Source organism: Mauremys reevesii, unplaced genomic scaffold, assembly GCF_016161935.1.
Source record: "Mauremys reevesii isolate NIE-2019 unplaced genomic scaffold, ASM1616193v1 Contig144, whole genome shotgun sequence".
Taxonomy (NCBI): Eukaryota; Metazoa; Chordata; order Testudines; family Geoemydidae; genus Mauremys; species Mauremys reevesii.
The window spans coordinates 17,567-45,360 of record NW_024100765.1 but is presented as its reverse complement, the minus strand read 5'-3'; the positions used below and the strand labels follow the sequence as shown (position 1 = coordinate 45,360).

The 27,794-nt window shown below is 46.9% G+C and overlaps 1 protein-coding gene and 1 long non-coding RNA gene across 2 annotated transcripts; both read left to right on the top strand.

Moving 5' to 3' along the window:
- The first annotated feature begins 7,738 nt into the window (after positions 1 to 7,738).
- LOC120393083 (maestro heat-like repeat-containing protein family member 2A) lies at positions 7,739 to 23,625 on the top strand. Its single transcript, XM_039517695.1, has 13 exons — positions 7,739 to 7,870; positions 8,589 to 8,731; positions 13,687 to 13,809; positions 14,707 to 14,869; positions 15,408 to 15,410; positions 16,775 to 16,925; positions 17,454 to 17,597; positions 20,566 to 20,658; positions 21,131 to 21,200; positions 21,318 to 21,431; positions 22,462 to 22,535; positions 22,799 to 22,921; positions 23,267 to 23,625. Exons 7-13 carry the CDS (start codon positions 17,487 to 17,489, stop codon positions 23,282 to 23,284), a joined length of 603 nt encoding a protein of 200 aa, XP_039373629.1. The 5' UTR covers positions 7,739 to 7,870; positions 8,589 to 8,731; positions 13,687 to 13,809; positions 14,707 to 14,869; positions 15,408 to 15,410; positions 16,775 to 16,925; positions 17,454 to 17,486; the 3' UTR covers positions 23,285 to 23,625.
- Positions 23,626 to 24,662: 1,037 nt separating this feature from the next.
- Positions 24,663 to 25,649, top strand: LOC120393086. Its single transcript, XR_005591899.1, has 3 exons — positions 24,663 to 24,805; positions 25,272 to 25,312; positions 25,636 to 25,649. It is a non-coding gene; the product is annotated as an uncharacterized LOC120393086 (long non-coding RNA).
- The last annotated feature ends 2,145 nt before the right edge of the window (positions 25,650 to 27,794 follow it).

The following is a 27,794-nucleotide window of genomic DNA, read 5'->3' as shown; positions in this document are numbered from 1 at the left end:
CCCTGCGTTAGTCACTTTCAAGAACACACGCCCTTAACTAATTACCCTATCTATTTTAGGTACCTATCAGGCCCCCATTACTGTACTTTCTGAGAGCCTCACAATATCAAATGGTTTTTATTCTCACTACGGGAGGCAGGGCAGCGTTATTACCCTCATTTAACGGATTGGTAAACTGAGGCACAGACAGCCTACGGTCCAGGTCCTCAATGGTATTGAGGCTCCTAACTCCCACTGACTGGCCTTAGGTGACATCTTCAAAGTACCAAAAGGAAGTTTCTGGAGTTGCAGAGAATTGAATCCAGATTCGCCTCGTAGTCTAACCATGGACCACCATTCCTCACAGGGGCCACCCAACTATTTCACCAGCACAAATCACTTTGTCAGTGCAATTTCATGGTCCTGCATCCAGCCACAGTTGTTCCGAAATCACTTCGGTTTCAACTGGGTGGAACTATAATTAATTAGAGTAAAAACAACACCTAAAAATGAGCTTTACCAAAAAGATGCAGCTCACAGAGGCTAAAAGTTCCATCCTCATGCTGTATCTGGAGCATTGCATGCTGGGATCTGTAGTCTCTCTGGACCTATGAGACGGGAGGCAACCCACTGTTTCTCTGCAAGTCAGATGTGGCTCTTAGGCACAGGTGGAGTGTGTGCTGCCTGTTTGGGGAGGCTAGACCCCAGCCCTGCCTGTCTCCCTTTCCCACCAGAGCCCCGAGCCCACCACCGTGGCTGCCAGCTCCCCGGCCCCAGTTCTGGGCTGCTCCAGCTGGCCAACCTGAGCCCCCCCAGCCCTGAAGCATTGGGTGCTGCAGCCCCAGTGCCCTCAGCCCCGGAGCACCAGGTATGTATAGTGTGTACCTTCTAAAAATGAAACCTACATCTATCTCTGAGTTGTGAAGAATATGTATTAAGGTTATAACAACCAACAAGAATACAGTGTTATGTAGAAAACCATGATTAAATTGAGTCTGGCTCCTGGCATGACACTATCCTGCCCAGACTCTGGCAAGTTCAGCCCTTAAAGGCCTGTTTCCCCATACATAGGGTGACCAGACATCCCATTTTTAAAGGGACAGGCCTGTATTTAAGCCCTCCTGCGGGTGTCCTGACTTTTTCTTTAAACTGGGCAAATTGTCACATATTTTGTGGTAATATGGTAAAGTGAAAATATGTGTTTTACAGGTCGAGGGCTGCAAACCAATCCCCCTGTTCCAGTGCTGGAATGATTGTAGCTAACATAACCCTCCTGAATCGTTGAGTTCTGACAAATATGTTCAGTTTCCTGAGATCAAGGATGGGTCTCCATCCTCCAGGTTTCTTCTGCGTTAGAAAATAATGGGAATAGAAACCCTTCCCTCTCTGACATACTGGCTCTACCGCTCCCAGTTGTAGGACATGTTCCACTTCCTGTCTCAGGAAGGGCTCCTGAGAGGGGTCCCTGAAGAGGGATGGGGGGTAGATGGGATGGAGAGAAACTGGATAGTGTAGCCAGTCCTGATGATTTCCAGAACCCATCTGTCAGAACTGATAGTTTGCCAGATTGGATAGAACAGCATCAGGCGGTTGGTGAAGAGATGGTTGGTGGGATCTATTGTTGGCAGCAATAGTTGGGGGAGATTTGACAAGCCCTCGACCAAACCTTCAAATCTGCTGTTTGGATGTTGATCGTTGAGACATGGTGGAATGGGAGTTTGGGCCGCGTCTGGTCAGCGTCTGTCTATGTCGCTGCTTAGCATATTGTCTCAGTTGCTTTGTGTATGGGATTTGTCTGGGTCACTCTGATGTATAATACTTGCCTTATTTGCATTTTGCTGTAGGTGTATAAATGCCAAGAGATCTGAGAGTGGCTCTCAAGTCTTTCAACAAGTGGAGTGACGCATTAGTCTTGTCGGCGAACAGTTTTAGACTCTCGAATGGAAGGTCCTCTACCGTGGCTTGGACTTCCTTGGGGAATCCTGAGAGGTGAAGCCAGGAGGCCTGGTGCATTATTATGGCGGTAGTGATGGTCCTTGCCGCTGTGTCAGCAGAGTCCAAAGATGTCTGGAGGGCTGTCCTAGCCAAGAGGTGACCCTCAGAGATGAGCGATGTAAACTGTTCTCTTTTGTCCTCTGGTATTCAGTCGAAAACGTCAGAAAATTTGGAATAGTTTATGTAGTCGTACTTCGCCATGGGGGCTTCATAACTGGCGATGCAGCAGTGAAGTGTTGCTGATGAGCAGGCCTTGTGGCCAAGTAAGTCTAGTCTTTTCCATTCCTTATCAGAAGAGCTGGTTCTGGATACGTGTTGTTTGCCCTTTTTGTTAACTGCATCAACTACCAGTGAATTTGGCTGAGGGTGTGTGAATAGAAATTCCATCCCTTTTGGAGGGATGTAGCATTTTTTGTCCGCCGCTTTAGATGTGGGCGGAATGGTAGCTCGGGTCAGCCATATGTTCTTGGCAGGTTCCGTGAGTGCTGAGTTAATCGGAAGGACAATCTCGGAGCAGGTGGACATGTGGGGTTTGTCCAAGAGAGAGACTTCCTCCCAGGTGATCTGGAGCATGTCAGCAATTTGTTTGAAGAGATCCTGGAAGTTCCTGAGATCTTCCCCAGCAGTGGGTAGAGGGGGCATAACATTCTTCTCTGGCGAGGAGTTACAGGTAGCAGGAGCTGCCTCCTGATCTAAGATTTCTTCTGCCTCCTCAGAATTCTGTTTGGCAGGGGCGTCTGGTGGCACTGTGCATTTTGGTGGAGATGTGTACCTGTGTACCTGTGCACCTGTGTACCTCCATGGTGCCAGTTCTGGTGTTAGAGCAGAACTGTGTATAAGCTGCCTGTGGGTGCCAGAATGACCGCTGAGGTGGGAAGGGAATAGGTGGGGAGGTGACCAGACCACCCTTGAAATTCAGACCCTAGAGGAGGTGTGGACGCTCCTGATGTGCAGACCAAACACTGCCTTGCATCAGTGAAGAGTGCTGGGAGAAAAAGCCTCCCTTCCTCATCTTCATCCTCCTCATGAGAGGAAGGAGGAGCGGCTGTAGCTGGAGGAGTGAATGGAAGTGAAAGTGCTGAAACAGTGTCCCTACCGAGGAGAGGTGAGCAAGGAACTGTGGATGCTGGGGTGCCAGGAGGAGGTTTTCTGCCCACTCTCCTTAGCACCTGCCTGCTTAGGGTCTGCGGCTTTGGCGTTACCGCCAGTAAGTTGGGAACGTTTCCACTTGGGCGTGGTCTTGGCAGAGGCAGTGTTAGCTCTCCTCTTCCCACGTCCTCTAGGGGACAGGTTCCTTCCCTTCAGGGGCGGGGTGGGGAGGAGGTCTGTAGGAAGCTGCCTGTGGCCACAGGGCAGCAGCAGAAGTTTGCCAGCCCAGGTGTGAAGTGCCACTGAGGGCGTCTCCATGAGGATGAGCTTCAGTTGAGGGGTCTGGGCTTTCCTAGTCCAGGCCTCAAGAGATTTTGGCACATGAGTTTTGCCGCAAGCCCCAACCACTGGCCAAATTGTGCGCGTCCCTCAGAAAGTGGAATGGCCTCGCAGCGTTTAATGCCAGATGCCCCCGGCATTCTGAGGAAAACAAATGAACCAGCAAATACTGAACTGTGCCTGTATTTGCATCTTAAAGGTAGGCACATCTGGGCTGCCTGTCCACACCCCCACCCACTACTTACCACGGCGTGGTGCAGCCACTTACAGGTAGGAGGTGGTGACGGCTGTTTTCCCCTCTCCCTGCCCCGGTTGGGAGGACAAGCTTGCAAGCTCTGAGTCCGGGAAAGAAACTGAGCAGTGCGTCCCACTGGGTAGACAGAAAAATTAACCTAAATAATCTGTTGTCTATTGCCCCAGCCTGTTCCAAACACATTACACAAGGCCAATTTCACTCTCTTCCTGGAAGTTGGCTTTATTAGCAAACCAATAACCAGATACCAGGCTTCCCAGGGCAGTTTCCGTTTCCCAGGGTTGGCTGTTTCTCAGGTTCCCCGGTAGGATCGCTGTGTCCCAGGTCGCGCCAATAATGGGCTCTGTGGATGCTGAGTCCCTGTGAAACTCAGGCCTTCATAGCTCACACTGGGCACCCCCAAAATCAGAGGCATTCAGAATTAAAGGCTGCTTTTGCTATTTTGGTTCTGAGCATCTTGGCTAATGTCACATAGCAAGCCCATGACAGGAAGAGAACCAGGTGTCCTGCCCCCTCCCCTTCTTCTCTAACCATACTCCCCTAGCGAGGAGTAGAATCCAGAGCCCCAACCACTCAATCTACTCTCCAGCAGCTCTGCCTTGCCATTTTCTGAGCTGCGGGACAGAGAGTTCCTGCTGCCCTGACCTCTCGGGGCAGACCGGCCGCAGGAGCACATGCCAGCATGCAGCGGTCACACACAATGAAGCAACGAAGGACAGCACCGCAAAGACACATTAGTGCCCTAGCTGTTCTGCCATCCCACCCGCCTCCACCTGGCCATACCATCAGGTCACTAACGTGAGGAGGATTGAAATTGGAAAGGAGGTGCTGGGAACCACCACCCCATGCACGGGGCTTGGGCCTTCCCCCACGCAGAATCCAGCATGGGCTGGTTGTGCGCCAGGAAATCACCCCCCTGCGCAGTGAGGGGCAGATGCTGGGTCTCCCCCTCTGCTGGAGGGGAATGGTCGGCCTCCACCGCAGCTGCTCTGAGGGAAGTGTGTGCACAAGGCTTGTGTTGTGCAAACCTTGCCCGTGTAAACACACTCAGAGTCAACCTATGATCCTGCTCTTGTAAAATGCAGCCAATTAACACCACAGTGACCATGGGTGTAAAGCTGTGGCCTCCTTTTAAGGGTCTACTATTGCCCAAGATCTAAGTCAAGCTGAGCCAGTGTTCGGGTGATGATGTGCTAATTTCTGAGCTCCTTGATGCCTGCACAGTGTTTGTCATGGCTTCGCCACACATAATGTTGTTCTGTTATTGATCTTAATTTGTTCTGTGGCATTTAATAGTTTATGGTGTTACTTGTCACATGCATGAACACTCTTCCTATCACTGGTCCATCTGTAGTGGACCTATATGTGGATGCCTTGCCCTGATGTTAACAGCTGCAATGAACAAGCGTTATTACAATTACCCGTGCTCCTACACAATGCTGCATTCTTGAAAGGCCGAAGTTTATGGAGCCAGGTGTAGACACTGAGGGGTGCATAACATCTGCACAGAGACAGGCAAATTCTCTGTGCTGACCATGCCCTTAGTGGCCTCCTGTTTATGTACTAAAAATGGAGTAGGCCTCGACTGTGTGCCACTGTATACCTTCCATCTTGTACAAGTCCCCAGTTTACACAATGGTATGGAACAGGGGCTTAGTCACATCAGACCCTGAATCAGGGAGAAAGTTCCCTAAATATGTAGCATTCTATTAGTTACATGCTGGTACCTGGTTCAAAGGGGATTTGTTTGCTTGCTTTATTATCCTCTTGTCTGTTTATTGTGCTGTTACTATGTCTTAATTAATGACAGTTAAGGACTATTTTGTTCTATGTCTGTACAGGTCCTAGCGCAATGGGATCCTGGTCTGTGACTGGGACTATGAGGCAGTGCTGCAATACAAATAATCACATGCCAATCTACAGAAATACTTTTGTACCGTAGCCATTCCCACTGGCTTAAGAGATTAGTCACTGAAAATGGAAGTATGTGAACTTGACATCTGCAGTTTAACTCAGTCCCTTCATCTCCTGCAGTGAGTGTGCTTTCTGCTCAATACACGCTCAATGGTCCACATAATAGGGTTATGAAGATGGGTCTATGGGAGGGTTTGACTTCCTCTACCATGGGCTGCTATTGCAGGAAGGAGGTTTGCTGGGAAGAGATGGGGTCCATCTGACCAAGAAGGAGAAGAACATCTTCATGTGCCGACTCACCAACCTTATGAGAAGAGCTTAAAACTAAGTTCAGAGGGGGCGGGTGAAAAAAGCCACCAGGTAAAAAAAGGTGACCTTAATAGAGGACTAGATGTTTGGGGAAAAGCAGATGTGGAAAATTGTAGTAGCATTATAGGAGTAACAAAAGGGAAATCCATGGGGGTATCTGCTTAACATCTTAGATGTCTATACACAAATGGAAGGAGTAATAATAAAGAGGACTAAACAGTAAAATCTGGGAGTTTTAGTACATAAGTCATAATTGAGCTTAACTGGCATCACAGATACTTGATAGGCTAAATCTCAGGACTAGAATATTGGTATAGAGGGCTATAGCTTGGTCAGGAAGGACAGGCAGGAAAAAAAAAGAGAGGACGTCTTGCATTGTACACTTGTTCTGAGGTCCAGAAGGAGGTGAGAAGCAGACCAGTTGAAAGTCTCTGAGTAAAGATAAAAGAAGGAAAAAACAGGGGGGATGTCCTGGTAGGGTTCTATTACAGACCACCCAATCAGGAAGAGGAGGGAGATGAAGCGTTTCTAGAACAAAAACCAGAAATATTCAAAACACAAATCCTGATGATAATAATGGGGGATTTTACCTACCTAGATAGCTGTTAAAAAAGAAATATGGCAAAAAACAAAATTATCCAGTAAATTCCTGGAATGTACTGGGGACAATGCTTTGTTTCAGAAAATGGAGGTAGTAACCTGAAGGACAACCATTTTAGACTTTATTTTGACCAACAGGGAGGAGCTGGTTGTGAATGTGAAGGTGGAAGGTGATTTGGGTGAAAGTGATTACGAATGATAGATTTCATGATTCTAAGGAAAGGAAGGAGTGAGAATGACAGAAGGAGGATTACAAAAAGCACATTTCAATATACTCAGAGAATTGGTAGGTAGCCACCCATAAGGAAAATATCTAAGGCATAAAGGAGTTCAGGAAAGCTGGCAGTTTCTCATGGAGACAATATTAAAGGCACAACTGCCAATACAAAGGAAAGATAGGAAGAATAGTAAGTTTTTTAATGACCTGAAAATCAAAAAGAAATCCTACAAAATGTGAAACGGAAGAATTACTAAGGAGGAGTACAAAAGAATAGCAGATACGTGTAAGGATAAAATCAGAAAGGGTAAGGCACAAAAACAGTTATACATAGCAAAGGACAAATGTAATTGGAATTATTTTCCATATGGTTTACTGCAAAGAGTGTCATCACTCTGAATGCTTTAAAGGCAACATAACTTCCAAAATCAAGAGTTGGCTCTACATATGACACCACACTGTATCAAACACAATAAAAATTAATGTAGTTGATTTGTCTGGCAGGACATGGAAATTAAGTATAAATTTCAATTCATTGTAAAAGAATATAAAATCAATATTTGTAATACAGTTCAATAAGGTTTCATCAGGCTTTTGATCAACCAAATTAAAAGCAGAGGAAACCAACCAACCACACTCAAGGGTCACTGTGCATTCTCCAAGGCAGTTTCTTCTCTTTCTTTGTTTGGTGCTTTTATTTATATAAATTCAACCAGGAGCAGATTTTCAGGTAAAACCAATACTGGAAAGTGTGGTAAACTGAGAGAGGACCAAACCAAAATTCAAAGTGATGTTGAGAGAATGAGAAATTCTACACTGGAGCAAATGTAGCCATCTATTGAACTGCTTACATGTATGGGTCCAGATATTGAAATGTATTTAGGTTCCTAAAAGCTACTGATTTCAGTGTGAGTTAGGAGCCTAAATACCTTTGAGGATCTTGTCCATGTAATTACAGCACATACCTGGTCAGCAGCAGATTGTGAGGTATGCTACAGTCACACTGATGTCATAATAGTGCTTGCATAATCTGAACTGGCTATCCTGGCCATGACAGACTGAGAGGCCAACTGCCTACCAGGACAGGAGCTCTTTGGAGAAAGGACTGGAGGAAGTGGTGAAAAAAGACTAAAACATGAATAATCTTGTGAGTGAACAGGAGGTAACTGAGAGAGGTAAGGGTCAGCATTGTATTTTCTAGATCCAGTCTATTCACACACACATTCAGAAAGCCTAGGCATACAGATAGATTAGTTGTAATGTTCTCCATTTGTATGACCAGAACCTCAGCTGCTGTAAACCAGTGTTGCTCTGTTGTCTTCCTTGTAGCTGTGTTGATTTACACCAGTTGAGGACTTGGCCTACAGCCTCTGGACCTGGAAACTTTCCTGAGAATCTGAGTTTCTATTGAATGTTATGGGGGAGGTCTGACTAAGCAAAACTCTTAAAGCATGTGCTTAACTTTAGGTCTCTTTGTTGGCTTAGAGTTAAGCATGTGATTAGGATGCTGAATCAGGGTGTAGGTGCCTTAATATGGATTTAGGTGCTTAAGTTTAGGCACCCAGTTTTGAAAATTTGGGCCATAAATTATTATTCTGTATGCTATCAAACCTCATCCATTGATAGTAAAGAGTGAAAGGAAGATTATTTTACATGGGGATCTACTTGAAAGGAGCAAATTTTCTTCATTATGATTTCCTCCCAAACACACTGGGTCCTTCAGCACACAAACCTGGTCATCAGGCGGAAGGAAGAGGATTTACATGATTCCCAGGTCGTCTTCTCCTCACAGTGTTTGGGCACCTGCAGAATCTTTACTGGATAGGAATTAAAGAAGCCAGCACCAATTCTACTATCAGTGGTAACCAGCCAAATCCTTTTATTAAATTTCAGGTGTTTATAATGAGGTTGTTTCCCTCCTGGCACACATGGATGACCAAGATAAGGACAGAATTGCCCTCAGGATTGCCTCTATAGCTAAGACCAAGCTGGCTAGTGTTGTGAGAGTTCTGCTGGAGAAACTGCAACAGGATAAGGTAGGGCAGTTTCATGAAATTAAATCTGCTTTCCATGTGTCCACACCAAATTCTGCCTGACTTCCTGGGGGAATGCATGGGGGTAATTCAGTATAGAACTTGGCCTGGTGCACCAGCAGCATAATCTGTATTCACCCTTCTATCCTCCATCATGCAAAATGCTGTTATTACAGATCAGGCTGATATAATGCTCTATAAAAAGAGCATTGTCCGTTTTCACACAGTGGAGTACATGGGTTGTATATAGTAAAAGTACACTATAGGACCTGCAGTAATCTCTTCCAATAATACTTTGCCCTTCTTTAGCATCTTCATCCAAAAATCTCAAAGCACTTACCTAACACTAGTGAATTAAGACTCACAGCACCCTTGTGAGAATGGTAAGCATGATCCCCATTTACAGATGATTTGTGTCACAGTGAAGTCAGTTACTTGCTCAACACCACTTAGCAAGTTAGTAAAAGAATGTGAATAAAACCCAAGTGAACTGACTCCCTGCTCTTATTCCTAACCAACACTCATGTCATCATAAGAAAGATTATTGAGATTATAGCACTGAAGGGACCTTATCTATATATTTTCCGGGGGGGCGGATTCTGCAACAAAAAAATAAAAATGATGCGCACAGTATTTTAACATTTCTGCAAATATACAATATAATTGCACCAGTTCAAATTATTTATTTCAAAATCCCTGTCAGCAAGTATGTCTGTATTAATAGACAACAAAAAGGATTGAGGAAATCTTTTTTGACAAATAGATTCCTTACTATGCATATTAATACAGAACTCTGAGTAACAATTCACTTCAACTCACTACAGAGCCATATTTCTTGCACCCCTCATGGCTTGGTGGAGTCAGGGGTAATGGAGGAGCTGAGGGAGAGGGAGGTGGTGCTGGGAAGGAGCCTGGGTGTGAACTTGGAGAGTTGCGGGGTATGGATGGGAAAGGTATGGAACAGTTTTTTTGGGAGGGGCGGGGAGGAATTGTTAGGGAGCTCTCCCCATGCAGACCCTGGCTGACTCCTAACCTCTCCCATTCAGTAAGGCATCTGCCCCTGCCTCCATGTGTTCCTGCACCCTCATGGGTCCTTGCACCCCTTGTCCACATGTGTTCCTCCACCCCCACTCAGATACCCACTCCCCCCATCCCAATGTGGCTCTATGCCCCACCCAACCATTCCCTGTCCCTGTGTAGCTCTGCACCTCCTCCCCCATCACTATGTGGTTCTGAACCTCCCTCCCCCCTGTAACACTGGGTCTCCACTCCCATTCAGCCCCTGCCCCAGTCTGTCCTCCCCCACTAGCCCTTATGAGCAGAACCGAACTGCTTGTCTTGGCCTCCTAGTACTTTAATTATTTGAATTACTTGATTAATGATGAATCTCTTTTGGTTTTAAAGAATAAAATTATTGCCTAATCCAGAGCTACTTGTATTACATAGTGCTTATGTATTCATAAATTATCAGTGACAATTTTCAATTAAACAAATCCTCCTGACATTTAAAAATGAATGGAAGGAGCTTCTCCCCAGTGGAGCTGTGTGTTCTGATTGCAGTTTGCAGAAGCCTCCTTTTCAAGCAGCACCAATGGAATGTTTAGCCAATCGAGAGATCTGATTGGCTCTGAACATTCCAAAGGGCTTTATGACCTTGGCATGCAGGTCACCTAGATATAGAGACTCCCAGGAGACAGAGATGGTAAAGATCTATTGGATCATCCAGTCCATGTCCCTGCGAATGCAGAACCATTCCAAATGGCCATTTCCCACTGGTTTGGCCAAACTAATTTTAAAAGCCCCTAATGACTGAACTTCTGCTATTTTCCTAGGAAGACTATGTCATAACCTTATAGACCCGTCTCACAGGTGAGGCATTTTCCTGTTATTAAAGTCTAAATTGTATGTCTTTTTAGTTTAATCCCATTACTCCTACTTTTACCTAAATGCAGTGATGAGCTGCCAAAATATTAACAACCGGTTCCCTCCTCCTCACCTCATGAGGGGGTCGTGCGCCCCCTGGGGTCATGCCCCATCCAACCCCCCATGTTCCTTGACACCCCCCTGGGACCCCTGACCCATCCCTGTCCTCTGACTGCCCCTTGCAGCCCCATCCAATCTCTTCTCTTATTCTTGATGGCCCCCTGGGACCCCTGCCCCATTCAACTACCCCTTCTCTCTGTCCCTGACTGCCCCTGCCACCTCATCCAACCCCTGCTCCTTCCTGACTGCCCCCCGGGCCCCTTGTCCCCATTCAGTCCCCTGTTCTCTGCCCTCGGACCATCCTGACCTCCCCACAACACACCGAACACTGCCTGCCTGCCCCCTTACCACACTGCCTGGGTCCGGGTCCGCTCTGCCGGGACCTCGACCAGTGCCGTAGGGCCCGACTCCCCGGGCCGGAGCCGCTCGGCCGGCACCGGGGCCGGAGCCGCGGGGCCCGACTTGCGGGCCTGGGCGCTCGGCTGGCGGCACGGGGGCGGGCCGCGGGGCCCGACTTGCCCAGGCCGGGCCGGAGCCGCTCAGCCGGCGCCGCTGGGCCCGACTCCCCGGGCCGGCGCCGCGGGGCCGGGGCTGCTCAGCCGGCGCTGCTCGGCCAGCACCGCGGGGCCCGACTCCCCAGCCTGGGCCGGGCTGGAGCCGCTCGGCTGGCACCGGGGCCGGGCCGGAGCCGCTCGGCCGGCGGCGGGGCCGGAGCCACGGGGCCCGACTCCCCGGGCCGGGCCGGAGCCGCTCGGCCGGCGCCGGGCCCGGGGCCGCGGGGCTGGGACAGCTAGGCCGGCGCCGGGGGGCTGCTCGGCGGCGCCTGGGGCCAGCACCGCAGGCTCCCAGCCTGGGCGGGGCGGGCCGCTCGGCGGCACGGGGCGAGGCCCTGGGGCCCGACTCCCGGGCGGGCGGGCGGGCCGCTCGGCGGCGCGGGCGGCGCGCGGGGCCCGACTCCCCGGGCTGGGGCTGCACGGCCGGGGCCGGGGCAGCCGGGGCCGCTCCGGCCGGGGCTGGGGAGGCCGGGGCCGCGGGGCTCGACTTCCCGGGCCGGAGCTGCGGGTCCCCAGCTGGGCCGGGTCCAAGCCGCTCTGCCAGGACCAGCCCCAACCGGTGGTGCTTGGCTGGGGCGCTCGGCCAGGGCCAGGGGGAGCCGGACTGGGCCATGCACACACTGTCCCCCCCCGTGCCCAGCTTACGTGCCTGCTGCATTTTTCAGGCTTCCCGCGAACATTTGATTCGCGGGAAGCAGGGGAAGGGGAGGAGAAGGAGGGTGGAGCATTCAGGGGAGAGGGTGAGGTGAGTTGGGGCCGGGCCGGGTGGACAGCTGCCTAGCCTTTGTTAAATTTAAAGCTTTTAGAACCGTTTGTCCTGGAACAACCGGTTCTAAAAAGGCTTCTAAATTTTACAACCGGTTCTCGGGAACCGGTGCGAACCAGATGGAGCTCATCACTGCCTAAAAAATTCCTCTTCCTCCTTGATGTTCACAGGCTACATATAGTTGTATGGTATTATCATGTCTCCCTCATAGTTCTCCTTTTGCCGCATCTGCCTTTGGCAGTTCTTTCATTCTGTCTTCAGAAGTAGAGGTCTGCTCAGGCCCAGTTTTGAAGCCCAACCTGAACTGGCCCCAAGCCCACTCACCTCACCTTGAGAGGGTTGAATCATTTTCCATCCTGGTCCCAACCCTTCCCCCCAAACCAGATATTGCCACTGCATCCTGCTCATGGAGCTGGCGCAGCGGCAACGATGTGCATCGATGGCTTCATCCTCTGACACTGCCCCCTGTTGTGCTGATCCCATGAGCTAAAGGAGGAGAGCCGACCTGACCTGAGCCCAAGAGCCAGTTGTTTTTTCATCCAACCTGACCCTGATGCCTGTAGTCAGGTCCCATAGGATTTGGGTCAGGTTGCAGGGCTCTATTCAGAAGTCAGTTCTGCCACCCCCCTGCATTCTTTTTGCTCTCCATGAATTACTTCCAGTTTGTTGCTCTCTCTGGGAATGTGGTGCTAGAAAATGCAATAATCCAGATGCAGTCACACCTTAGATGAACAGAGAGGAACTGTCATCTTCCTGCTTTGTGCCATGATCCCTGTGTGAAAAGACCGAACCCACATGGCTCTTTGTGGTAGCCGTCACCCCTTGCATATACATGTTGACTTGGTTTTTCACTGTCACCCCCAGGGCACTTGTTGCTTCCCACTTTTCTCCCTCCCATTATGTCAGTTACATCCTTTCCAGATGTGCTAGTTTGCAGTTTTCTGAAAGGAATCTTGTTCTCTGCTCAGGTTTTTAATTTCTCTGTGTCCCTCTTTATTTTTTTTCTGTCCCAGCTGATACTAAACTCCCCCATATTTAGTATCATCTGTGAATTTCTACACTGAAGGGCCTCATAAAAGACACCTTTAACTGTGCGACTGTCCATGTAGATCTAACTGCTGAGCTAATTTCCGCTAGGAGCTGTTGAGGACTTACTGCGGGAGTTGGGTATTTTGTAATTACACATTTACCAATTCTGTCTGGAGTGGCTAGAGCAAGGGCAAGGGGCTCCTTTTTATTGTTTGTTTTCAATAAATGAAACTCGAGAAGGGGGCAGTGAAGGAGGCTTCTTCTGGCTTTTTTCTCTGCAGGAAGATTAAAATATGTCAATTGTTCGGCTGCTTCTGAAGTGCTGCTAATATGGTGATTATGGAGGGCATGGCATGTTTTACACCAATTAAGTCAATGGAGTAGTTGTGTGAGCATGCTGGCTGAGGAGTCAGTGTGGCCTAGGGGATAGGACTCTGGATAATGACTCAGGAGATATGGATTCTCTTCCTGGCCACGGACCGGCTCTGTTCTGATAAGACTTGGGCTAATCATTTCATGTTTGGATTGGAAGCTCTTTAGGGCAGGGGCTTATTTGTCAAATTACTGTGTGGTCATCAAGAAAAACTTTTCCGAATTTTTTTTTCTCTTTTCTGGTTTGTCCCCAGCAAAACAGAGTAGCCATCTACTATATCCTGGAGGGGGTGTTACAGCAGGACACCGGGGGCCTAGAGATAAGGCTAGTGAAAAACATTGTAAGCCTAGCCTCAGACCAGATGAGAGAGACTCAGGTAAGTTAGTTCTCCTGAGCTACTAATCAAAGGATCCAAAGCTTTAACTAATTAAAACTCTCTTTTGGGGGGGGGTAAACTATATACTGAAATGAAAATGTATTCTTCTGTTAGAGGCCCACACCTTCCTCCAGACCAAAGCCCAGGTCCTAGACAGCACTTGTGCACATGCATAAGATGGGAAAACTCACATGTGAAAGTTACACATGTGCTTAAGTACTTTGTAGGATCAGGACCCGAGACACATGATCTCAGACACAGAGACTTTGGGAAAGCCTGTGGTTTCTTAATGAGCACGTCTTTCCCAAAGTCTACTAGGGATTTCATTTTTGATACTGATGTTATGTGGGAGGCGCTCTGATACTATAGGGATAAGTGGCAGTATAAAGCTCTAAGACAGACAGACAGAATCTGAGCTATCTCCAAAAGCAGCAGCATTGGATTTAGAATCTAGTTTGGCAGCAGGAAAACCCATGGAAAAATCTCTCTCTTCTTCCAAAGGAAGTCAGCCTCCTTTTGGGGGACAGTTTATTCCAGGAAAGCTCTCTGAATATCTTGAAGCTGTCTGTGTCTCACTACCTCCTCAGGGCAGGGCAGGGCAGGGCAGGGCAAAATATCACGTGACTAAGGTGACCAGTCATCCACCCACAAGGAGCTAATAATGAATAGTCTAACTAAGCAGCTTGCAAGCAACTCGAAGGCTGAAAATTGTTTAGCCAAACGACTCAATGAATATTTATGACTAATGACTGTATCCGCAGAAAGTTGGGTGAGTTCATTCGGAACTTATGCACAGAAATAAGATCTTGACTCATATAAACAACTCTGGCTAGTGCAACCGGCTTCAGTTACTTCAGTCTTTCTCTTTTTTTTTGTTTTGTTTTGTTTTTTTTGTAGGAAGCAACAACTGAAGTAAAAGTGGCAGCTAGCAACACGTTAGTGACTCTGGCAAGCTGCTATTTTGATCATGTCATGTATGAGCTACACTGTCATCTGAAACCACCGAAGCTGCCTGAAGAGTTTATTTTAGTTACGCTGGCCAACCTGTCATCAGCCTATGGTATGGTAACTTCCATCTTTTGTTTCAAAGTTATCGTCTTTCATTTAAGGACAGGGGATTACTCTCTCTACCTAAAAATGTTGCAGCTAAACAGAGCTCTGCTTGAGTGTGTGCGTGCGTGTGTGGAGAGACAAAGGATTCACTGCTCTTGCTAGTTCTGGCTTCCAGATCATGAGCTGTCAGACGGCAGTGGAAGCTCTAACTTCTGCCCCCAACTGAAGTTCCTTAAGGATGGGAATGAGTGGAAGATCAGGTCTAGTGGAGCTCTTCTCCACCCCACTTCCCATCCGGCCCCAGTGCTCTCTCTCCTTACGCTGGGAGTGAGTTGAGCATCGGGCACAGCTGTGCACTGGTGCAGGATTCCTCTCTTCAGGGTGAATCCCCCACTGGCTTTCAATGGCTCCTTTAAAGCCAGTCTGCTCTGCTTACGCAGCGCAAAATGACCCAGGAGCCCATAGTATCCTGCCCCTCAGTGTTTCTAAGTGTGTTCTAAGAAGGCAGAGAGCAGCCGATTATCTATCTTCCTTCTCTTCTGCAGCACGTAAGTGTATCCCTTTTGTGAGTGACCCTGAACACCATGTTCTCCATGCTGGAGTTCGTCAAGGACGGCAGGCTGAGACAAGCATTTTGCGGTGGTAAGTGCCAGCAGGTGCCCCAAATGGATATTTAGGGAGTCTTGGTACAGATTGGAGTGACTGACCAAGTTTGCAAACATGCCCTGAACTGTGCTCCCTGCCCTGGATTGCACCAGGTGGTGCGTTCCTTGGCTCCCGCAGCACTCAGTGAAGTTGAGAGTGCTCTGTACTTTGCAGGAGGCACTGAGCATTTGTAAGTTCAAGCCCTTTATGACTCATGGATATAATTTAAAATAAACAGACACAAAGGCTGAAGCTGCCCATCTGCCGGCAGTCTCCTGGGGGAGGAGGTGAAGGGAACAGATTTCAATACTGTACATTTAAAAATCCCATTTCCCACTCCTTCACCCATTCTCTCCTCTTAGTTTCTTTATCATCATCTCCTTTCACCCTCTTTCTCTGTCTTCTCTTCCTCTCCACTTCTCTCTTCCTTTGCTTTTCAGGTGATGCTCAGTAAGGGGTTAATCCTGTGCCTTTGAGGTAAATGGGAATTTTGCCATCGACTTCATAGACAACAGGATTGGGCCTAATTCTTCTTAGCAAGGACACTAGATACACCTACCTTTAGGGCAAAGTGCTCCCCACTACCTTCAAATCCCAGTAAAGCCAATGGCAGTTAGGGGCACTGAACATCTTTCAGACAAACTGTAACTCGAGATAAAATCATCCAGTGTTAGAGTTAAATAAACAATAACTGCAGAGGACACGAGTCGTTCAGAGGAGAGCTTGCTGAAATATTTTGATTTTTAATTATATTTTCCATAATTTTCCCCCAAATTTGATGAAAAACAAATGTGAAAAATGTCAGTGACAAGTCTGATCAGGAAGTGTGCATCCAGTGTTTCTGAGTATCTAAAGAGGTGGCTGGATTTTTTTGATTTTTGAAAAATAGAAATGATTTTTAAACTTTGCAATTTTGAAAGAAAAATCACCATCAGTAAAGATTTTTAATTTAATTTAAACTGTTTTTCAAGCAGCTCTAATTAAGAGGTAACAAGGAAGGAGAAAAAATTGTCTTCAGATGCTGGTAATTGAAAAAAGATTGAGAGATCTGCAAATTAAAAAGCCTTTTGAGAAACAAGACACGGAATGGGGGGAAGAGAAATAGCTCAAAATTGATGTTGGATTTCAGCGTCTAGTCCTGAACAGAGCAGTAGCTGCCATGGAATTGTAGTAAACTTTTGGCCTGGGTGTCTTCATGGATAAAGCAACTTCTCCTCGTTACTAATGTGTCCTTTTCACATTGCCTGTCTTCTCTCCGTCCATGCAGTTCTGGAACAATGGTCAAGGGCAGTACGTCTCTTTTTGGCTAACTGGGAAAAGTGCTCATTCCCCAAAGTGGGCCAATTGCGACTCTGCAATCATTTTCTTCCGTCTACACTCATGTGACCAGCAACTGGCTGACCTGTGAGGAGCCGGAGGTGAGAATTGCTGGTTCTCTAAACCTTTAGCAGAAATTGTAACGTTAAATTCTATGTGTCTGACACTCATTGTGATGATGGCATTTAGTGGTAGGTCCTTTTGGATGGAACAGAGTGTCATGTAAAACATCTAAAACCCAAACATTTATAATGTCACCACATCATGGAAATTCTGTCAGTACGCAGTGTACATGGATTCTAGTTTTATGCACCTAACGTGCAGATAAACATGGGATAGTGGCTTAAATTAATTCCTCCATTCAGCCCCAGTGGAGTTCCAGCAGGGATGAGTTGGCCTAGAACGCATACTAATCTGGGAATATTTTACCTGGTATAGTTGTGAGGTGCATTAGGATATAATCCTGAAACCAACCCTACGAGTCGGTTCTTTACCAGGAAATATTGAGATAGGCCCATTCCTAGAGTGGAACAAGGGAAGTTGCAGGCATTGGAAGTAGAAAAGGTGTGCCCATTGGATGATACTGAATGAATTAGTAGGAACATAAATTCTGTGTCTCATCTATGCAGCTCAAGCAGGCTATCATCAAAGCCCTTGGTCCCATGATGAGCCTCCTGCTACACAAAGAGGAGTATCAAGATCAGATATTTGAACACCTCTCATGGCTCCTTGAGCAATATAATGAAAACACTGATGTTTTTCACGTCACCAAGGTGAGTACCACTCCTTAAGGTAACTGTCTATGTGTGTGCATGTATGAACTGCACAAGGAATTTGCTGCCAGTGGGGTTTCCTGGTTGAGACAGTGACTTGTTAGAAAATAAATATCCACACGAGTTCTGGGTTTATACACATGGTGAGCCAGGCAAGAAGATTTGTAGGTAAATGCCTCTTATGAAAAGCATCCTCTGTTTCCTGGGGAGGATGATAAGGAAATAAAACAAAACACCTGCCCCCCTCCCCAACAAGATCCTCCCTCATGATTTCCCAGTACATCCTGTCAACTCTGCGTCTCTCTTTTAGTTCATAAGCTCCTCAGAGCATGGTCTGCCATATGTTGTCTCTGGTCAGTACCAAGCCAATGGTCAATGGCTGAAAATTAATACTAAGGAGGCTTGAGGGTGATTGCTTTGGATTATGTAACTAGATGGATCTAAAAGCATTGCCTGTCTATTTCACCTCCCGTTCTATGCAGTGTTGTTGTAGCCATGTTGGTCCCAACAGCGCCAAGGTGGGTGAGATAATCTAATTAAAGATATTGTCTCACTCCCCTTCTCTCTCTATTTCATCTACCCTGAGTACCACATGAGCAAGAATTAACGGGCCATATTCTGTCTTCAGTGCGGCTACACTGTTGTAAATGAACTCACGAGACAGCTATAACTTCTTGGTAGTGATATTTACTCACCATCTCTGTTGGTTGAAGCTTTCTGGTACAGTATGTGGTCACTTTTGGGGTTGAAATACCCATGATTTGGAGGGAACCAACGCATGATGGACTTGTTTGATAGCATCAGAGCACTACAGAACTGCTTCAATATAGTAAAATCTGTAGATGGCATCAGAGACATTCTGGAAGCTTGAAGCAGCAAAGGAGAATTCGATTGTCACCTTTTATCAATAACCTGGCAGAGGACATAAAAACATCTCTGATAAAGTTGGGAGATGAGATAAAAATTGGGAAGTGGTAAAAAATGGCGAGGACAGATTCACAGAGATCTAGATCACTTGGTAAACTGGGTGCAAACAAAGGTGCATTTAAATATGGCTGAATGTAAATGTGAGCATCTAGGCACAAAGAATTTAGGCCATACATACATGATGGGGGATGCTGTCCTGGGAAGCAGTGACTCTGAAAAAGATTGTTCATCATGATCACCACAATCAGCTGAACATGAGCTCATGCTGTGGCCAAAAAAGCTGAAAAGCATAATAAGGGGAATCTCTAGGAGGAGTACAGTGGTTATTTTACCTCTAAATCTGGCACTTGTGTGACTACTGTTGGAATACGGTGTCAGTTCTAGTGCCCACAACTCAAAGGGTGTTGATAAATTGGAGAGGAGATTGAGAGAAGAGCCACAGTGATTAATGGATTAGAAAACATGCCTTACAGTGGTAGAATCAAGGAACTCAATCTATTTAGTTTAACAAACAGAAAGTAAAAGGGTGTGTGATTGGGTTTAGCTACCCAACATTGGTTCAACACGGGATAATCATACTTTATGGGTTAAGGAGGCCATGGCCCCTCATCTCTGCTGGGCATGCTTCAGCTGGAACCAGGATATTAAAGAGAGCCACTCAGCTCAGTCTGGGATGGCTGCCGAAGAAACAGAGGTGCATTCAGGAGCAGTGCCAGGGTTTTTGGCACCCTAGGCGCAGGGCCGGCTCTACCCATTTGCCGCCGGTCCCGCGGCTCCGTGGACCTCCGCGGGCGTTCCTGCGGAGGGTCCGTCCACGGCTCGGTGGACCTGCCGCGGGCGTGCCTGCGGATGCTCCACGAGCCGCTGGACCAGCGGACCCTCCACAGGCACATCTGCAGGAGGTCCACGGAACCACCTGCCGCCCTCCAGGCAAAATGCCGCCCCAAATCCTGGCGCCCTAGGCGACTGCCTGGCTCGCCTAAATGGGCGCCGGCCCTGGGTGCATTGGAGGCTCCTGCAGAGACTGCCAGTGCTCCAGGATTCAGAGATCAGCCAGACTGTGGCTGCAACCGACCCCAACCGCCCAATGCCAGAGATGGAGGAGAGACCACAGAATTCCTGAGTGGAAAGTATCCTAGGTAGACTAAGCATTGATCCAGTTGAGGCACTGGGCTTTGACTTGGTGTGTTTTGGAAGGATCCCGCTGATTTGGTGGCAGATACCCTGCGGCAAGACAGGGCCCTGGCCTGGGACCTGTGGAATACGTAGGACCCAGTGGAGAAGGGCTGGCCACTAGGCAACACTTCCCTCCTGCAAAGGTGGTTCTAATGACTCTGGCCACTAGGCCGCATTGCTCTGCTGCCAAGGGTGGTTCCATTGACTTTGGCCACTAGGCGCACTGCTATACCTAGAAGGGAGCCCTACAGACTCAGGCTGTTTGGCCGTGGAACCTCACTGAAGGGCTGCTGCGCTGATCCCAACCATTAGGCTATGCTGCCATAGGAGTCAGGACTGCTGCGGTGGCTAAGGAGACTAGGCCAGCTGGGCCGCCCGAGATCTACTTCATTTCCTCCACAACCTGGTACCACCCTGACGGGGTGGACCTATCCTGTGACAGGTGACTTCATGACAGTCTATAATATCTTACATGAGGGAGTCATGTTTTATAACGGGCTCTTCAGTCTAGCAGAGAAAGGGGTAACTTGATCCAGTGGCTAGAAACTGAAGCAAGACACATTCAGACTGGAAATGTGGTGTCCATTTTTAATGGTGAGATAATTAACCATTACAACCATTTACCAAGGGCCGAGGCAGATTCTCCCTCACTGACAGTTTTTAAATAGAGATTGGGATGTTTTTCTAAAAGCTCTGCTCTGGGAATTATTCTGGGCAAGGTCTGTGGCCTGTGTTATACGGAGGTCAGACTAGATGATGGCAATAATCCGTTTGGCCTTGGAATCCATGAATCCCCTGAATCTGCTTCAGTCACTACATATTGCTCCTGTGTGTGCCACCATCTGACTTTCACCCTCTGTTGCAGAGTCTGAGCCAGCTCTTGGAGGTCTCTGGTGAATATAAGATCCCTCTCCCTGACGGGAAGTTTCAAGCCATCTGCAGTGCTCTGCACAACCAGGTGAGGGGTGGTTTTGCTTGGATCCCTTGAGCTTAGGCACAGCAGATCTGAAGCATATTAACAATCCAAATCTATGAAATGATAGTGCAGAGCCTGGGGACTGCCTCATGCCTTACTGATTTCTGCAGGCTCAAGAGTAAGCAGGTAGTGGTCTCACTTTCTTGGCTAATATCCAGCTCAGTTTGTAAAGCAATTTTACCATAAGCCGTTTATCAGGGGGAGTCAGAGTTGTACAGTAAACACTGTGGCTGTGTCTTGATTCGATGAGCTCTGCCGTTCAAAACATTCTAGCTTCTCTCATCTAATGTATTGGACATTGTGTTTGATTCTTGCTGTGCATTCAGTACCATCCACCTGGGGTTCAGACCTCTAGTTGGACAAGTAGGAAGTGGAAGCTTAGAAATTAATTGAACATTTTCTTTTCAATTGCTTCTGATTAGTTTTTCTTTGACCATTTCCCTTCTTCCCACAGATCTGTTCTCAAGCTAAGCCGCTCAGCATGGAAAATCACACAGAGCTGGTCCATTGTGTAGTTCAACTAGGTAAGGGGAAGAAACTCTGAGTTACACAGTAGTTTCCTTGTAACTTCCTTACCTTTGTAAGGTATGGTAACAATAAGAGTTCTGTCATCAGCGAGGACGTGATTTCTTGCCTTGCAGCCCGTTCTTCTCCTGATGATCTGATAGCCTTTCTGCACTCGCAGCTGGAGATTGAGAATGAGGCTGTTCGTGTGGCATCTCTGAATCTGCTCAGAGCTATTGTTGGTGCTGACTGTAAGTAACACAGGAGCAACTGTGCCAGTTGCCCTCTTGGCCGACATGCTGAGGTTGAGTTGGGGCGTCCAGGGCAGGGCCGGCTTTAGGAAGTGCGGGGCCTGATTTGTGGGGCTTGTACTCACGGGCGGTGCCCTGAGACCGGCTGCACTTGGCGGCGGGTCCTTCACTCGCTCTGAGTCTTGGTGGAACTTCAGCAGCGGGTCCTTCACGTGCTGCCGAAGACCGGGCGAGTGAAGGACCCGCCACTGAAGTGCCGCCGAAGACCCATAGCGCTGCGGGTGAGTAAAAATTTAAAGGTCACTGGGCGTGGGGTCCAGTTATGTGCAGGGCCCTGTCAGGCACGGGGCCCAATTCAGGAGAATCAGGGAATCGGCCTAAAGCCAGCCCTGATCCAGAGCTAAAGCATGAGCTACTATAGATTGAGCTAAAGAACCAAGGCTCTGTAGGCCCAGCAGGGCTGTAACAGTCTCATCACCTCTGCAAATGGGGCACAGAATCTCTATAACACACAGTCACCAGTGGTCTGGATATCCACTAAGGGCAAAATGCTGCCTAAGTTACCCCCTATGGCCACACAGAAATCAACAGGTTCAACTAAGAGCTGAATGTAGCCCAAGGTATTTTCAACTTCAGATACAGAAGTTGACTTGGGGCTAATGCACATTAACGATAATCAAAAATAAAATAATACCCTGACTCGATAATCGTCAGTATTAGACACTGTAGACTAGATTCTGAGTTCTGTTAGACTGTGTTAAACACAGATTGACCTCAGTCTATCTAATTCTTTTATACTATTTCCATCATGGCAGCATGATGGCACTATTTATAGAACTGGAATTACTTTCGATTTACACTAGTGTAACTCAGACCAGAGTCTGGTCCTATGTTTTCCCCATTGATTCTGTGTATGAGAGAAGCTTGGTATTACTCTTAAATAGGGCCTTTTGAAATCCGGGATTCATTCCAATGTGGAAAGTGAGTGTGTGGAACAAAGAAGTACTGTACACCTCTCCTTATCTTTCAGTGCCCGAGACAAGACCGAAAAAGTGTCTGATTGTGAAGGCAGTGAAATCCACTTTCAGTGATCAGAATGCTACGGTAAGATTGTGTGGAGCAGTGAAATATTTCAATTTTTTTTTCAATGATATGGGATGAATGGACATCTGGGTGGAGCTTTCATTCAGATCCAGAGGAGAGACTGCAGACTAGAGAAGGCATGTCATTATCCTGACTGTGTTAAATGGATCCATGTTTATAAGCCAAGGAGATCAAATCAAAAGCATAAGGACTCTCATATCCTATCTCCTATTTCAGTCAGAAGGGATAACAATAACTCATGTGTGTCATCTCTGCCCTTGCAGGTGAGGAAGGCAGTTCTTCATTTCATCCAGAGGCTGCTCAGCTTACAAAGTGTGGAGAACTGTGCAGCTTGGGATATGGTAGCACATGTTTTCACGGAGTTCAGCGTGTCCACCAGCAAACTAGTAAGGAGACTTCTTAACACTTAAGACTCGGTCCTACCATTCTTGCATGCTGACTGCTCCCCTTGCCTTCAGTGGGAGTTTTGACTCAAGGACAACTGGACTGAAGGATTAGAGCCAGAATCTGATCAGTTATATTGGTGTAAAGTCAAGGTAACTCCACTGACTTTAGTGGCGTCACTCTGGATTTATACTAGTGTAACAGATCAGACTCTCACACTGGGTATTTACATCTAACAGAGTCATCTAGGTTCCTCAACCCTCTGATGAGTCATTGAAAATTCTGAAAACACCATTTTTCAGTGAAATGTTCTTGTACAAGAAAGCACATCTCTTTGTTTTCAATAGACTCTCCAGAGAACATAATGGTGCCCAATTCGGTGGCTGTTGAAGCAAACATAAACTATCAGCAAAATACCGAGGTTATGCAGGTTGCATCCCAGACTGTCAAGAGCCTGGAAAAGCTTGCTGCATATTTCCCTCACTACATGCTCTAATCTACATGTACTAGTTTAAAAATGTCTTCAATCCGTATTTCTATCCATGGACACAGCCAGAGGCTCCAGACACTTTGTGCTCCATGATTGGATCCATGATCTGTATTAACATAAACAGTTCAACTTTACAGTAAGTTGTTGAAGATCTTAGCTCTGCCTGGCCCCTTTTCTTCAAAGTTGGAGCTTGTGGCAATACTCTCCAAGGGCCTTTTTTCCACACACACACGCACACACACCCCATCTTAAGGAAGGCTGCTTTTTCTCCTCGAGCCAGTTTTGCTCTCCTTTACACTGAAATCAGTAGAGTCAATCAATATTTAGTCCAGTGTAAGTAAGAGCAGAATTAGGCCGTTGATAGAATCACACTCACTACACCCAGAATGACCAAGCTGGTTGGGGCATCAGAACAAACAGAGTGGATCCCCCTGGTTCTGCATATTGATTTCCACTGGGCAGAGTCTGAATGTTTTCCTCAGAGATAAAAAGATGAAACAGTTTTCAAATTTAAAGAAAATTAACCCTGTTGAAACTCTTGTGTTCAGAGAATCATTCCCTTCACTTTAGGGTTTTCCTAAGCCTGGGATCTGACCCACCAGTTAAGAGTTTCCATTATTCTCTTCCCTTCAGATGTTTGTGCACTTCCAGTGCAATATAAAAGCAGGCATAGGTCAATGTTCATGATGGCTTTGTAAGAGAAGGACACTGATTCTCTAGCCAGTGTCTTGCTACTAGCTAATAAGTTCTATAGAGCTGTCTCACAGCAGGGTACAACACTTCTCACCCAGGCTATTCCGGAAGAAAACACGATCCAAACCCTGTGCACTGACATCCTGCAATGTCTGGACACCTCGGTCACTGGAATGACCCAAGTAAGTGACCTGTTGCTACTGCTTCTTGAAATAGGGACGTTCTTCCTTATCTTCCTTGTACCTCCCCACAAGGAAGCTTTTTGCACAGTCAGCATAATGGAGGAACAGCATGTCAGATTCATGTCAGGGATGTGACCCCTTCATCATGGAGTAAGTGGTTCACATTAGAGAAAAGATAGAAAGCAACTGAACTGGAAGGAATCATGTTGCAGAGATCTTCTCTTCATTCTTTCCACTGTCTGAGTGCAACTGCCCCTTAGGTCCCCCAGGGGGCTAAGCTACAAGCTACATGAGAGGGAGGGATTCCGACAGCAGGATATTGGAGGTGGGGGGATGGAAATAGCTGCGTACTGAACAGTCTCGCTCTTCTCTGCAGGTGTTATGGCCAAGGCTTCTCGAATATGTGGTGCCAGTTCAGTACACTGGTACTTTGAAGACTCTCTGCAGATGCCTTAGGGAGCTGGCTGAGAAAAAGCAGCAGGAAGGAGAAGAAGCTGCTTGCCTTGACTACGGTGGACCAGGTTTATAACAGAAACTCTTTCATTTATTCTCTCCAGGCACACTACGCAATGAACAGGTTCAGTCTGCTCCAGTTCTCTCATCTGCAATGAGAAGGCTAAAATGAGGGATGGTCTTGTGATTACAACATGGCCATGGGATGGAGCTAGGAAATGTGGGTTCTGTTCCCAGCTTGCCACCAAAATTCTGATGTGACCTTGGGGAAATCACCTGATCTTTCTCTCTCAGCTTCCCCACTTGTGAAATGAAGGAGTAATTAATGGCAATCTCCTAGAGGTGCTGTGAGATGGAATTCATTCATGGCTGTAAAGCATTTTGAGAAGCTCAGACTGAAAGCACTATGGAAATGCAAATTATGATCAGCTGCATTCAACATTGGTGGGCACGTTGGAAATGGCTAGGTGAATAACATCAGCAGGACTCTCTGAAAGTCTGGCAGAATTCATGATATTCTCTTTCTTTCCCTAGTGAAACTCCCTACACCCCAGGGGCTGCTGGCACGACTCCTGGTGAGTAGACCATGAGAATAGGTTTTCTGTGGAATGTGAAGTGGGACAGTTAACTATAAAAATGGGTTTTCTAGCTAGATGCTTGTAGACAGGCTGAGGAATGTGTATGATTTGGATCTCTCTGTCTCTGCCCTCTCCTGAGGCGCACTGTTCTGCATCCTCGTACTAGCTAGAATGCTTTCTTCTTCAGGAAGGCACTGCAGTAGAATCAACAACTCTGTTGTATGGTCTCCACAATGAGAGAGTCTGAACTATTCCCTCCTTCAGGACCACACTGGTATTGTGCTGACCAAACTTAGCCTGTTCTTCTCTCTCGCTGACAGGTAGTAGCCTCGTCCTTATGCAGGAGAAGGACACGGATGTGCTGCCTTGCAGTTACTACAGGCCCTGCACCAAAATATCCATGTAGCAGTGGGTGAGATGTGGGAGTAAAGATCCATCTCTGCTGCAGTACATTGAAGGTAAAGTGCTAGTTAGGAGGAGTGCGGTCCATGGAGCATAGAAGGGAAGCCAGAAAATGCAGCCGTATCGACACGTGTGTGCCATTCCTGTTGCAGTATGTGGGAACAGTGGGAATTGAAATTGGGCTTCTAGGCCCTCACTTTTCCTTCATCTGGATAACTGTGAACCACTGGGCTAAATCTAGAGTTAAACCACTGAAGCCAATTCAATCCGGGCAGAATCAGGCCAGGAAGGTTTCAGCTGAATGGAAATTTTACAGCAGTTCCCCCCACACCTTTGCTAGGTTAATGTTTGGGAAGGTGAATTACACATGAAGTTGGAGGTTAGTGAAATATTTTGGGGTTCCATATATAGTCTGATTTTGCAAACTGAATGTTTCTGAAAATTAAACCCCATGTTTACTTTCAAGGGTGATTCAATTAAAAACCCAGAGTTTTTCTTTCTGTAAGGAAGCCTGAGCCATAAAAGCTAGGTTGGCCAAGTGGGTGCCCATGTAGACTCTAGGTATTATGGGCCTAATAATGTCTTTCAGCAATTTTACAGTGGTATGAATCTATTGACCTCCTCAGTCAGTGTAGCTGCATCTACACTATGGGGTTATGCCAGCAGAACTCCAATGACGTGGTTGTGCCAGTGTAGTCTCTGTGGAGTATGACAGACCCTACGTGGAGCACAAACCCGATATGTTTCTGATGAAGGTCAGACCCCACAATGTTCAAGTGGGTTTGATAGTCAAAAAAAGATTTTAAAAATGAGCTGTATCTTCCCTAGTTGTTGCTGTACAGAGTCCCCAGTACTGCCTTGTGCCGACATTAAAGAAGGGTAGGTTAGAGCTGGACATTCAGAAACGGGGCCAGATTCTCAGCTGATGTAAATCAGTATAATTCCATTGACTTCAATGAAGCTACACCGATTTACATCAAGTTAGGATCAAGTCCAGAATCTTTTATTATGCAGGAAAAGTTTGTATTCACATTAAACCCAGTCTTCTGATGTGCTGAACAGTTTTCTGAGATGCTAAGTACCCTCAGCTCCCATTAAAGTCAAAAGGAATTGGGAGTGCTCAGCATCTCACTCCTGGTGGGTTGACTGACCCTGAATAGAAATGCCAGCAGGGTACATAACATGATACTTTCTGTGGGTCCAACAAAGAACGTTGGCGTAGGTCCCATTTAGCCTTGAAAGCGCAGGCATGTTACAGCTTGGCAGAGCAGGGGTTTTCGAAGGACTGATTGCAAAGGAGATTCCTGGGACGACTCTTCTTGCTAACCTAGCTGACATTATTGTTTTGCCTCCTGCTTCATAGGAAACACAGAGAATTCCCTGGACCACGTGCAGTGGGAGCACATGCTGCTTCAGGTACAAGATGGCTTTCAGCTGTATTGTCACAGCCCTCCCTCCCCCCTCCAAATGTATCAGCTGGGGAAAATATTAATGATAAACTATTCGTTCTAAGCAGAGCTGGTCAAACCATTTCATTTGCAACTTTTGTTCAGTGAAAACTGGCCTTTTTTATTTTCATGGGACACTTTCAAAAATTTTTTTTTAACACAAAACAAAACAAAACCCAACCCAACTGGAAAATGTTCAGTTTTTTTTTTAACTGAAGTTGATTTTTTGGGGTTTTTTTTCATTTGCTTTCCTGGTTGTCTCCTTCCCCCTGCCTCCCCTCCCCCCCCGGCTTTTCAGTCACAAAGTGGAAGAGGGGAGGAAAGGCCTGAGGACGAGGATAAAGGGAAGGAAAGGGGAAAACAAAGAACTGAATAATGGTCATTTTTTATTTTGAAAAGCAAAATATTTTTGTTTCTTTCACTTTTCATGTGTGTGTTGAAAAATCAAGAAAACAAAAAACTCCCACTTGCTTTGTGAAATGGACTTACCATTGTTCAACCAGCGCTAGTTATAAATAACTCTGCGTTACCACTGGGAACAACACACAACATAACCAGAAAACCAGCATGCTCATGGTGCTAATGCACCACTGGGGGACATTGAAAGGATTCTTTTTTTCTCTTTGCCA